Genomic DNA, 13,899 nt, shown 5'->3' with positions numbered 1-13,899 from the left:
TATATAAAATGAATAATTCAGCTTCCAAAGAGCTTGACTTGACATGAAACTAGATGTGTTGAAGAACCGAGTGCTAGCTGGGTCTTCTTTTTGGACGTAAGTAATTGTTTAAGATTCCCACATGGAAAATAAATAGACCATACATACAATTTTATTTTTTAATGTTTTGCTTGGTAAATAATGAGGGAGAAGTGAGGTGGGATTGGAACCACACTAGGCATTATAGAGGGTGTTAACTCTCAAGTCTCAATACCATGGACTATCACTCAAACCCTAAATACCCTACCATTATAGTACTATAGTATAATATTATACTATATGCCAATCTAAAATAAAATATATTTCATAGCCACTTTTTTTTTTTAAGTTGTCTATAATTGGATAAAAATAAAAGGTACCAATATACATCTCTCTGAATAATAAAAGTTTTTCCATCACTTATTACCAACAAAAAATAGTTTTTACATCTTTCAATCAAATGTCTATTTACGCATGCATAAAAATAAAATCACGTTGGCAAATCCATGTGAATGGCACATGAATTTATTTAATAGTCGGGACCCCATTGGTTTCAATTGGGATCTACAATGACTTCAAATAACATCTTTCTCAACCAAAAAAAAAAAAAAAAAACTTCTTATAACACGACTTTTTTTTTTTTTTTTCTCTTTTGAATGAGATTCAAGAGTAATGTAACGTAGTAAATAGAAATAATCAGTCTAGCCTTTTAAAGTTTGAGTGGGGATACTTATGACTTATGAGCATCTTAGTCGAGACTAGGGGTGTTCACCAAACCGCATAAACCGCACAAATCACAAAAATCACACCAAAACCTCCAACAAAATGGCATAACCACACCGCACCGCAAGTAATAGTGCACCGCACCGCACCACACTGCATAGTGCAGTGCGGTTTGTGGTTTTACAATAAGAAAACCGCACAAACCGCACCGCACCCTCTCTCTATATATTAATATATTTAATTATTTTTAATATTAAATATATAATTAATAGTTTAATAATCCTAGTTTTCAAAAAAATAATAATAATTTAATAACTCTAACAAGTGTTGATTAGGAAAACCAGCCCAAAATAAAGAAAAACTAGCTCAATAGTTTAAAACTTGGACCAAAAGAAAGGAAAAAATTAGTTTTGGGCTGGGTAGAAAAAGCCAAAAATTTGAAAAATATACTAACTTCAAATCATTCAAACCGCATCTTATACACCGCACCGCATATGTGACCGCAAAAATAAGGTGCGGTGTGGTTATAGTTTTGGCTAAACTTTAACCTACACCACACCGCATCGCACCACACATGTGACCGCAAAAATAAGGTGTGATGCAGTTATAATTTTAGCTAAACCGCACCGCAATGTGTGGTGCTAAAAATGGCCCAAAACCGCACCGCACCGCACCACAACGCGAACACCCCTAGTCGAGACCCCATTGTTTTCAATCAAGGTTTACGATGATGGATCACAATGAAATAAACCGGTTAACTAGTGTGAACCGACCTACACATAAGATAGGAGTACACTGCAAGCCTCGTAGGTCAAGGCGGAAAGAAGTCGCCACTTGATTTTGGAATGTTTGAGAACCACTTTGAAACCCATCTGCAACAAAATACTAAAGATTTTTGAGAAATTCGAGGGCCATTTGGTATGGTTGTTTGAGCAACACTTTTCAGTTTTTAAACAACATTATACGTATTTTTACACACTTTTTCACCTACATATTTCTAAAAAATATAAACAACGTTACCAAACGGACCCAACTATCTTCTATCTCACAGGTTGAGAGAGAGAGAGAAAAAAAATTGTATTTCTTATATACATAAGGTTACAAAAGGTATTATAAAGACATAGAAGAAACATAAGAGATAATTATGCACACACAACTAAAACTTTCCAACAATAACACAACCATTTTCGATTGGTTTTGAAAATCTTAACGAGTGATATCTTTCTGTGTTAAGGGTGCTTGGATCATGGCGAGTGAGTTCCTTGATATGCTCCTCTTTTTCAATGGTGCTAGGATCACAGAGAGTGATTTCCTCTACTTGTGTGATGGGTGCTGTCAACTACTAGTCTAGAGTGAAGATTTTAGTGAAATTGGAGCCAAATGGGTACAAAAGCAACCTATTGAAGAATTAATTCCACATTTATGAGAGTTACTTGATCCGTGGGAACCAGTTTGTGCATTTTTAGGACTTTATTACAAGAGAAGATAATTCATGACTTGCATGGAGGTGGTCTTGCTAGACACCTAACTGATAAGATGATAGCTGGTGTAGAAGAATTGTAATGTTCACCCCCATTTGAAGAGAGATGAAGGAAATTTGGTAAGGAAGTCCTCTACTTGCCGGACAACTGAAGGCTAGTCTCAGAATAACGATTTGTACATTCCTGAAATAGTTTGGGAAAATTTGTCTATGGATTTTATGACTGGCCTACTTTGGACACAAATGTTAGAGCAATTGCATCAGTGGATCTAAAATATAAAAAGTGCAAAAAATTACACAATATAGCATAAAAAACACACGCATCAAACCTTGTATAACTTTGTAAATATCCAAACTTGCTACGATAACAGTGAATTAATAACCGTGTATATACACGATTACTATAGCTTTCTATTATATTATTTTAATATTATCCTATATATTATATTAAGTTATTACAACCCATTTGGCTCTCTCTTTTTTCTCTCTCTCTCCTCTAACCTAAAATCAAACGCCACTTCTTTCTGTTTCATTCCTGAACTTAGACTCCTCTTCTCCCTCTTCGTTGTACTACCTCTCTCCCATCTCAGCTCTTGCTCATTCTCTTCACCACGGGCAACAATGTGATTGGTTTGGGGGGTTTTGCGGCCCAGTGAGGAGGATGGATCAGCTTGGAGTAATCTCTATTAGCAAATTTTGGGGCAAATCTCTCCAAAAATGTGTGGGTTTTTTTACTAGTACGTAGTTCAAGCCTTAGACAACGATGTAAATTAGCATTTGGTTTTGTTACAGTTCACAGGTACTTGAAGATGGCTCTCTTCATTCCTTGCAAGAAAATATCAAATGCATCACATGTCGCAAGGTTATCTTTCAAAGAAATTGTTCGACACAACAGAGTTCCTAGATCTATTACATCAAATCGGGATCCCAAGTTCCTATGTCATTTTTGGAAGACCATATGGCAGATGTTTGATATTTCTTTTAACTTCAGCAGCACTACACATTCCCATACAGACAAGCCTAAGCAATGGGAGACTACACACAAGTAGAATTTGCTTGACCACCTTTTTTAATTGTATATGAAAGGTCTCCTAAACGTGCATTAGATTTAGTTCGCCTTCCTAAAATTCCTAGAACAAGTGTGGCAACTAAAAATATGGCACAGGCAAGTTCAAGCAATCCATGCAGAGATCAAGCAAAAATTGGAAGATTCAATGTGAAATACAAAGTAGCAACTGACAAACATGGACGTAGCAAGGTCTTCAGAGATCTTCAAAGAGGGTGACATGATTATGGTCTATTAGGGGAAAGAGAGATCTCTAGTGGGAATGTATAATATGCTTAAACCCCAACAAAAACAAAAACAAAAAAAAAAGGCAATGTTATCAGAAAATTCTATTCCTATTAGTTAACTGATACAAATCACCCTTTTATTCCATCTCGTTCTAAATTCCGGCCCAAATCAATTCTTTCTATTCATTTCCGCCCATTAGGTATGGTGATTTCGGCTGGTATGTAAACAAATCATTGTTTTTTTTATCTCAAACCCATTTCTTTTATTACTAACTTACATACGAATTTTTTCATTATTTTTCATTAAGAATGTGTTTTTCTTATTTACTTTATTAGCATATGACCTATATATATAGGGCTGTCCACAAGTCGGGTTTGTGCCCAACCCGCAACTGACCCGATCAGATTGGGTGGAGAAGTTCCAGGCCCGCCGCCGACCGCGAAAAGCCACCAGTCGAGTCGGATCTAGCTCGAGTGGGCGTCAGTCGACTTTGATTTCGATCGAAATACAAAGATCAAACACTAAAGTTTGATTCCTGAAGAACAAAATCAACAGATCTACAAACCAAAAGAGAAGATCTACAAACCCAAAGACTAGATCCACCAATCCAAAGAACAAAAACAACAATAAACAACAATTACATAGATAACCACACCTAAGAGATGAAATAGAAAGATCAAATCTAAGAGATGGAGGTGAAGACGAGCTAGGATGTTGCAAACGAAGAACGAAGGTCGACGATGAAGAGCACAGATCAACAACAAAGAGGTAGAGATCGACAATGCAGAGGCAGAGATCAACGATGAGCAGGATCAGCGAAGAGTAAACATTAGTGAAAAGCAGAGATCGTGAGACTGAGAGGAGAGAGTGAGAGTAAGAACTGAGAGTGAGAGTATGATTTTGAAACGTAAGGACTGGAATGAGACTAGTTAACAAACTTCAGACCTTTAAACCCATTTATATGGCGGTCGGGTCAGGTGGCTCGCGTATTGGAGGAAGAGACCTGCACTCGATCCACTGATATTGGTTTTGGAAAGTAAGGACCTACCGTCGGCCGCTGGAGTAGTCGGATTGAGTGGCAGACGATTCGGGTCCGGTCGGTTTGGCTGGGTGGATCGGATCTACAAGTTGTTTGGACAGCCCTATATATATGTATATGTATATGTATATGTATATATTATTTACTCATATATGACATGTTATGCTATGTAATGATGATATGGTATAGTTTTATGTGATGAAGACTTGCATATATTTAGTGGTAATCCAAAAATGATATGTCAAAATAGACTGTACCAATATATTCTGTTCCAATGAATAAACTAGAAAAGTTATCAAAACAGAATTGACAATGTATTTGATCTACCAGATTTAACGGCAATTTCGAAGACTTCTACGAGCCTTCTACCTAAAACTAGAACTTAATTTGATGTCAAATTCTTTACAAGTGGAGGAGACTAATGTAGAACAAGTTTCTATAGATCTCCCTGAACAAACAGATGGGTGATAGCCCAAATAATAAGACCACAACATAGCTTAGTTGGGTGATAGCCCAAATAATCAGACCATAACAGAGCTTAGTCTCAAGACCATTTTCTAACCCAACATTGTTTTATTCTTTTTTAGTCATGATCTTTTTCTAGTCCAACATAATTTTTATGCTTTTCTAGTCCAGCCCTTGTCAATTGTCTTTTTTCATTTTCTTTATTTCTTAATATTTGGAGGAGTTCTAACTGATTTTCCTTTACTTTAGAATACACTACTACACGTTTGCTAGGGTTAGGGTTTCTAGTGCATTTAAATTTGTAATATTCAAACCCCACTTTATTAATAAAAATTAAAAAATCATCTTTTATTCAAAGACTACTCGTATGAGATTACTCCAAGAAGGCAGCTACTAAAACCTCACATTATGCAGATAAGGAACATGATATAGTTAAGTCTCGTAAAACATTAGGCAAACAATAGAGCAGAAGTTGCAAGTCAAGTTTAGACCCAATTAGTGTTGAGTGGCAAATAACCATGATCCTAAGCATTAAGGATAATGATAATGACAATGATAGGAGATTCCTTTTCTCAGCCTCATATGTTACTTGTTTCCTGTTCACTATGGAAAAAGGATTTTGAATTGAGCTTGACAAAAAGCTAAATACAACATTATTGCCAAGTTCAATCATTTTGGACTATTAGAATAGCACAAAACTGAACAAGCAATAAGAAATACGGTTTGACAAAAAAACTCGGGTTCCATCTGCAACAGTAGCTGTAAGTCTGTAACTACAGCTCAACTTGGTTCCTCAAAAGTCAACTGGCTTGGAAAGCCCAGTGAACCAAACTAGACAAAATCTAAACATTTCTTATCAGTTTGTGTACAATAAAGACAATGTACACACTTATCAAAAAAAAGACAATGTACACATGCTAGAAGTTACAAATAAATTCATTAAATCTCAGAAATATTTAAAAATACAATTTACCACTTGCATGTTTAGCCTTTTTCTATACTTTCCTCAACAACATCAAGGTTCATGGAACCATGCCGTACTATTAAATACCTCATTATCACCTACGATCACTTAGAAGTGGTTGAGTCACATGAGCTGCAAAAGAAGAGATCACTTGTAAGTTCAAAACTAATGTAATGGTTACAGATTACTGGGAGAATAGGTATTACAGCAGTGATGCAAAATGGATACTTCGACAAAAAAGAGGAAAACGAAGAAGAGTGATGTTGGTAGGGTTGAAGATGCTAGCAAATTATGATCCTATCCAAAGGCACAACATCAAAATAAACAATAAGCTAGCACACTTCTAGGATAAAGTACCTCTTCTGAACAGTACATTAATCTGTTGAACCGACATGGCGGTTAACCCAACTTCTTCATTACTTCTCACATATTTTCCTTCATAAATGCCTTATTATTACTCTTTCAGGCTACCTTCACTCAAGTAGAAGCTTCAATTTGTAATTTAAGACATTTCAAGGGCACTGGGCCTGAGCCCTTGAAATTGCCTATTTTTGTGCTCTCATTACCTCATCTAATTTTCTTCCCCAATAAACTCTGATCTAGGCCATCTTAAGAGAAAAAGGCCTTTTTAAGCTTCAAAATAACCAAGTTTACCTCTTTCAATCTTCTTATTTTAGCTAATATTTAAAAAACTTCTTGAAGTAAAATAAAGATTATGCCACTCACATATGAAATGAGAAAACTGAAATCCAGTAAGGCACAAAACAATGCACTTGTCCTCTTAATTGGTGATTTTGAAATAAAAGGCAGAAGAAAAGCATAATGTTTTCCCCAATAAAACAAGAAGAAGCAATAAGTTTGTTAATTATTCAAGAGGTCCACCCCTTCCAGAACAATAGATACTGAAAAAATAACCTACCTATGGCTCCTCCCGTGAGATAAAAAAAACATTAAATTCGCATCATCGTGATTACAACAAATCTCACTGATCTTCCAAGATTGCCACAAGAGGCTGCCTATTGTCTAGAGATAAATTTAAAAAGTCCACTGTTGCTCCCACTCTTGGCACCTAGGGAGGAGGGAGTGTGTTGAAGGATGTGTACTGAACATTTTACTATCAATAATATTAGCAATAGGTATAGCTTCCTTGTGTCAAAATATTCTGATCTGGCTGTAGACTGAATAAATTCTACATCAGAAATTGGAACCCGAGATCCATGGAAATAGAAGAATTGCTATACCATGCCTTAGATATTCTACATCTGGACCTACCCAGGAGTAGGAGGAATTCAACATGAGAAATCTGGGGCCTTGATCCAAAAAAAATAGATGAGATGTCATTGATTGATATTGGGTTTTATCATGAATACAATCTGGATTTATCTTTCTTTGGCAGTTACTAGGATTAGAAGAATGGAGTTTTAAGAATCTGTAGACATGGGCTGTATCAGACACCATTTAACTTTCTTTGGCAAAGCCAAAGACCATTAAATCAAAGATTTCTCAAGAGTAGCACATTTGTGACTTGTGAGTAATATTGTCATCTTAGTACACAATACTTGCACTGGGTAACAATTCAACTCCCATAAACAGTCCAGACTACCCCAAGTCACTCAAGATTGCACAATAATCAAACTGAGTAAATGTTGGGTAAATTATACCAACCTCCCTTGAGGTTTAGGAATCCACACTCTCCAAACTTTAGCCAAAATGATAGTCAACCCCCAAAGACCAACTTAGATTTAAGAAGTTAGGTTTTTATGTAAATTAACCTGCCCTTGGTCAAGTAGTGAATTATTGATGTTCCTATTTTAACCTTAACATAAGTTTTGTTCCCCACCCCCATGCTACAAAATCACCATTTCGCCCCAATGACATCAAAGCTACCATATTGCCCAAGGGTTATCAATGAATCTCCAAATTGCCCCTTTCTTCTTTTCTCTTTCTTTTTGTGTTCTCTGCTTCTTCTTCTTTACCTTGGTTTCTCTCTTAGCAGCCAATCCAGTTTCACTTGGTTTCTCTCTTTTCCTATGGTTTCTCCCTTTGCAGATCAGTAAAGTCCCCAAACTTCCACCCAAAACATTTAATCAAATTATAAACACTCACATTTTCACGTAGGCAAAGGATCATAAATCACTCCCAAATTCATCATGAGCCAACTCCATTTCAGGAACATTATTGGACAAACAGCAAATACAGCAGTGAATAGCAAAAGATGAGATCTAAGTACCGATGTAATTGCCAAAAGTAGACCATTCTTCACCAATTCACCAAAGTTTCAAATTTTCATATCCCAAAAGTCAAATCAGCCAAAAACCTCTTAAAAAGCAATCCAAATCATGTGAATATCACTTTTAACCTAAAAAACTCTGAAAGACCAAACATCCATAGAAAGCTGACATTGAGCTACAAATAAAGAAAATTATTGCATCAAAGAAGAAAATTATCATTCTAGATTGACCCAATTTTCACCTCAAAGAACTTCATCAGCCTAAAAAACCAAAAAACTAATATACACCAAAAATCCCAATTTCATGTTAGAGCAATCCAAATATCCAATTCAAAGTTGAAAAATCTGTTGCATCAATAAACACAGAAATTCTGTCATCAGTTAGAAGTACTGCCACCAGATTGACAAACTGGCATGAACTGGATCTTGTTAGGTTTGGCAATCTGAGCTCTAAAGGAGTTCCTTCCAGAAGAAGAGCCCGAGATTTTGGGGTCCAGAGCATGTTTTTCATGATCTTGGATGTTGGAGAGGGCAAACTATTAATTTCTGCTCAGTGCATGGAAAGGATGAGGTGGGACTCCAAGGCTAAGGGGTGCAATATCAAAAATCGATGGTGAATTGGTGTTTTTGTTAAGAAAACTGCAAGGTGAAGCGAGGAATTCTGAGATGTGAGAGTCTCTCTAAGAAATTGGGGGCTAGGCTCCAAAGATGAAGTAGACTACTTAGTGATTGGCAGTTAGTGTAGTTGTGGATTCAATGAAGCTGACTATCAGTAACAATGGTTCGAGTGGCTGTGTGTTCAAGAATCAAGTAATTTTGGCTGACGCAAGGTTGGGGGATCGGATAGAAGCTCAGGTGACTTAGATGAGCAAGACATGGCAAGATTAGAAGGCAATCCAGAACTCCTCGCATTTGCTTCCTAGGCTAAGGGGACAAGAGGATGGTAAAGTTAAGAGGTGATGGGTTTAATGGTTACATTTAACCATGGTGAATACAAAAATTAGTAAAAAAATAGAATTTTTATTAGAGTTAGTAACGATGTCAGAGGAGGACTTATCTGTACATTTATCACAAACCACAAGGGTAGGTTGTCGTTTTGACTAGAGTTTGGGGGTGAGTGTCAATTCTTGAAACCTCAAGGGAGGTTGATGTAATATGCCCTTTAATTTCCAACTTTGAAATAACTAAGATGGGATATCTAAATGAATCAATCATGTGATCCATGAAAGTTAGAAGCAACTATAGAAACTGAAACATTAAATGTGTTTATACTATTGAGAATCGCTATTATTCAAACACTAAAGGACACCTACAACCCATTGCAAGAATATTTTTATATATAGTCTATAGATAACGAGAAGATGAACATCAGCTTTCTATCTGGAATATTTATGTTTCATTCTTTCTTCCGTCTAAGATATTTATCAATCTATCTTTTCATTTTTATATTAGGGCCAATATGAACTTTACAAATAATATTATGAGTTACCCTTGTAGTAATTACTAATTACCCTGTATTTAAACTAGCACAGTATATAATTATTTCACTATCCACCTATATAACAAAAATCTTCCTAAATACAATGAATACCTTAAAGTTTCTGACTGAGGTTAAAACACGGGTCTCAATTGTTTATCGAGTAAATGTTTATGCTACATTTATACATTCTGTTGATTGGTAAACTTGCTCCTTTCTATCTCACTCTTTTTTTTTCTTTTTTCTTTTTTTGGGTGTGAAAGGGGGGGGGGGGGGGGGGGGTGTTTGTGTTTGCACGCACTTCTCCAAGTAAACAATAAGAAACAGCAATGTTGATGAACGTGTTAAAGAAAGGAGGAAAGAGAGAAGGGGAGAAGAGGGGTGGGGTGGGAGTGGGAGTGGGGAAGGGGAATGACAATATTACCTCCAACACTTTGCTGGCCACTGGATTGAGACATTGGTTTACAAGTTTTCTCAGAAAGTTCAGCAATGACCAAACGTGATAAAAGAAGCCCCGCAATAAGAGCACCGATCATTAGCATCACAAAAACTGCATCCCATCCCTTTGTAGATATGAACCCAGTAAGAAGAGGGCCAAGAGCTGCACCCATTGATCCTGTACCATCAATTATAGCAGTCACTGTTGCCAGTGCTCGAGAATCCCCTCGAAGAGAACTATGTGTGCCAAGGTCAGCAGAAACTGCAGTGGTGATGAGTGCATAGGGTCCATTTATAAACAAGCCAGCAGTCATCATAAGTACAATGTTGACAGTCTTCGAAACACTCCCATATGTTCGATATAATAGCATTGAAGGAATTGCAGCATACATGAAGCTGGCAGCTGTAGTAGCGCGAGCATTAAGTTTATCAGACATGTAGCCAGCTAGGATTCCCCCCACAACGCCCCCTACATCAAACAAAGTAGACAGATTTCCAGCGGATTTTACAGAAACATACTCTCCACCAATTTCTGCCAAATCATAAAAAAGAATAAAGATAGAAACATTATAGCAGATGAATAAGATGATTTATAAGCAATAAAGAGACCCTAAACAGGATATGGCTCCATGGAATCATTAAAGTGTGCAAAGACAAGTAACAGGTACAAGAATCTACCCAGGAGAATTCATATATGATTGCAAACTTAACAGCGTTGTGCATAAAAAGTGTTTAACTACTGAAAGCAATCTTTATAAGGAAATCATAAATTTTAAGCAGTAATAAAATCGATTTTATAAATTTTGATGGCTGTTACCATCCACATATAGAATGCATAAGAAATTAGCATGAATTACCTCATGGTAATAATCTTTATCAGAAAAATGAACCACCTAGAAAGGTACTTCAACTCTATTGTTACTATTAAAAAATAATAAAATATCTTAACATTTTATTACTTATCAAAAATAAAATAAAAAATTTTCGTGAACACCTTTCACTTTGAAAAACAGTTGGATCAATGCATGGATGAAGACAATGACACCAACATAAGTGTACAACAGCAGATGAATTGATCACTCTTATTCTAGAATGTTTTGATGAAATGAAGAATCATTAATCAAAAAATTACAGAATTAGCTATAACTACATGCAACAATAGGGAGCAGAATGACGGAAACACAAGATACAGGAGCTATATCCAGTCCTTTTAGTTTTACTCTCTTTTTTTTTTTCTGATTATATAACACTTATATCTACTCCTCCTTTTAGTTATTAATTGGAAACATACAACCATTAATCATTGTTTTGAAAATGACACCTAAAGTTTCACCTCTATTAGGGAAGTTTAAGTTGAGAATGCAAAAAAACAAAAAAAATTTATTATGCAAGTCCCACAGTAAACTAGCACCTGCTCTACTTTCGCCTCCTTTACATCATCAATCTTGACTATTTCTAACCACACACAATTACTTGAAAGCTTCTCAGAGTCAATAAACAAGACAATAAATACCATTAAAAAAAATCAGAAGCAAACTGACAAAGTAGATAGCAATGTAAAATCTTACAAGTTTATAAGTAACATTAGTTTGCTCCTTTATAACGATTAAGGTAATACATAAACTAGGGAGACAGAAAAATACCTGTCTGACTTAAATAGAATGGTAACCAGTACAGAAACGTGTAGGCCACAAGCTTCGCAAAGAAAAGGCACAATGCAAATGGTATCACTCCTGGAATTGAACAAGCTTCAAGGAGCCCGACACTTTTTCTTCCCACTGACCCATGTTGGGAAGCAGTATTTATTTCCCCTCTAACAACATTTCTTTTACTTATCTGAGCTTCTTCATCATTAGGCTCTGCCGCTACATTCATAGTAGTAGCTGAACCTTGTGGGCAAGTAAATCCAATATCCTCAGGGTAAGCAGGCAAGAAAGAGTAAACCAGTATGCCTCCCATGACTATTACTGCACCAGGAACTATGAAAGACCAGCCCCACCCGTAGTTCAAGACACTAGCAGCAAGAAGAGATCCAGTAATATTCCCAACCGAAGTATGTGCATTCCAAATACCCATTATCAAACCCCTCTTCCTCTTCCCAAACCAATTGCCAATAACAGCAACAACCGAAGGCCAACCAGTTGCTTGAAACAATCCAGCAACCATTTGCATTACAAGATAAAACCAAAACACATGCACATTCCAAAAATATCCCATCCCAAATATCCCAACAAAAATTCCACTCCCAATCATCCCAGTCGTCAAAAACAACCGAAGGTCCAACGTATCGCCCAGGTGGCCTGCGACATACATTCCCAAAGAGTAACACGCTAGAAATGCAACATCAATCTCCCCTAATTTTGATGTCCCGTCCGGTCCATTAAACGGAGCCCAACCCTTGTTCCTCATCCTATTTATGCCAGTATCTGAAAATCTCTCCTTGATAAACACGTTGGCAATTGGCCAAGGGTACTGCCCATTGCCAAGGGGCCTATTGGGATCAGGATACAATACACTCTTAACTATGCTAGTGGGTTTTCGAGAAGCATGATAACAAGCATATGCAATGAATGTAACAAACAAAACCACATATCTGTAAGTAGAAAAGCTCCAATCCTTGCCTCTAATGCTTCTCAAAAGCAAAATCCCAGGTGGGGTTCGCCTTGTTGTGTCAGAACTCCGAGACATGTTTATGATCTTACACCCCAAAAAAAAAAAAAAAGACTCAAATTCCTCACCAATTATTCTCCACAACTCTCATAGCACATTCATGATTTAAGGTAAAGTAACATAACCCAACAACGTAAAACAAGCTAAAATAACAGCAAAAAACGGCTTGATTCCGTAGCAGTTAGAATATACCCACAAACTGATCTGGAAAAAGATGAATTTAATGCAAGAACAAAAAAGGCAAAAAAAAAAAAAAGGTAACTAACCCCAGAAAGAAAGGTGTCAGTAAAGAAACAAGAACGTAAACCTTACTGACTTTTGATGGATCGAAATGGAGAAAAAAGCGCGACCAAGGTGAGAGCCAGAGAGATATGAAAGGGAAAGCAAAGAAGGCGGGGGGGTGGTGGTGACGTGGCGAATTTTGGTGATTTTAATTTTTTTGTTTTTTTAGGAACTGAACTGGTGACAACTTACACTTCCAAACACAAACACATACCTCCAAACAACAACAAAGACAAAAACAAAAAAGCCTGCAAGTGCAGGGTATTAACACGTGGTGTCATAGTTGGTCGGGTTCTATTCTATATATGATAAGTACAATGCAATGAGTCGCGAGTTGGAACAAAAACATTACGTGGAGTTTGGTTCGGAGAATTCACGTTATTCTTGACGTCTAGATTTTTAAGAATCATATTTTTAGGAATGTAATTATTCTTATGTTTGGTTTCATTAAGAGATTTTTAAGAATGTGAGATAATAATGTTTGGTGTATTCTCAGGAATCTTAAATGAATTATTTGTTTTTTCCATTTTGTCTTTAGATTTGAATGTGAAGTACCAAGTCCTTTAAAAAAAAAAAAAGCTTCCTTTAAATAAATACTGAAAAAATATATATAAACTATTAATTAGTCCTTTAAAAAAATATCTTACTCTAAATAGATAGATAAAAAACATTATATAAACTATTAATTAGCAACACATTCATTAAAATTGTGATCTAACATTTCAAAATGACAAGAATAATACAAAAATAACTATTAGCAGAGTTATTTATCCTGTTTATGTTGTTTTGGTGGAAAAAGATAAAGACAAGATAGAAGAT

At 36.2% G+C, this 13,899-nt stretch overlaps 1 protein-coding gene across 1 annotated transcript; it reads right to left on the bottom strand.

The window, feature by feature from the left end:
* Window positions 1-5,765: 5,765 nt before the first annotated feature.
* LOC142614134 (putative glycerol-3-phosphate transporter 4) lies at window positions 5,766-13,154 on the bottom strand. The gene is made up of 3 exons (XM_075786677.1): window positions 11,772-13,154; window positions 10,115-10,660; window positions 5,766-6,115 (listed from the first exon to the last, which is right to left on the bottom strand). The coding sequence occupies exons 1-3, from the start codon at window positions 12,814-12,816 to the stop codon at window positions 6,078-6,080; spliced, it is 1,629 nt and encodes a 542-aa protein (XP_075642792.1). The 5' UTR covers window positions 12,817-13,154; the 3' UTR covers window positions 5,766-6,077.
* Window positions 13,155-13,899: the final 745 nt, after the last annotated feature.

The sequence above is a fragment of the Castanea sativa genome, chromosome 10 (genome assembly GCF_040712315.1).
Source record: "Castanea sativa cultivar Marrone di Chiusa Pesio chromosome 10, ASM4071231v1".
Lineage (NCBI taxonomy): Eukaryota > Viridiplantae > Streptophyta > Magnoliopsida > Fagales > Fagaceae > Castanea > Castanea sativa.
The sequence above is the reverse complement of the archived record's forward strand: the minus strand, read 5'-3'. Positions and strand labels throughout refer to the sequence as shown.

Excerpts from the sequence above, each read along its gene's own strand:
- LOC142614134 (XM_075786677.1), bottom strand. The coding sequence starts at position 12,816 with ATGTCTCGGAGTTCTGACACAACAAGGCGAACCCCACCTGGGATTTTG. Across the intron at positions 10,661-11,771 it reads ATTCTATTTAAGTCAGACAG|AAATTGGTGGAGAGTATGTT; the intron begins GTATTTTTCTGT and ends ATGATTTGGCAG. Across the intron at positions 6,116-10,114 it reads TGGCCAGCAAAGTGTTGGAG|CTCATGTGACTCAACCACTT; the intron begins GTAATATTGTCA and ends CTTCTTTTGCAG.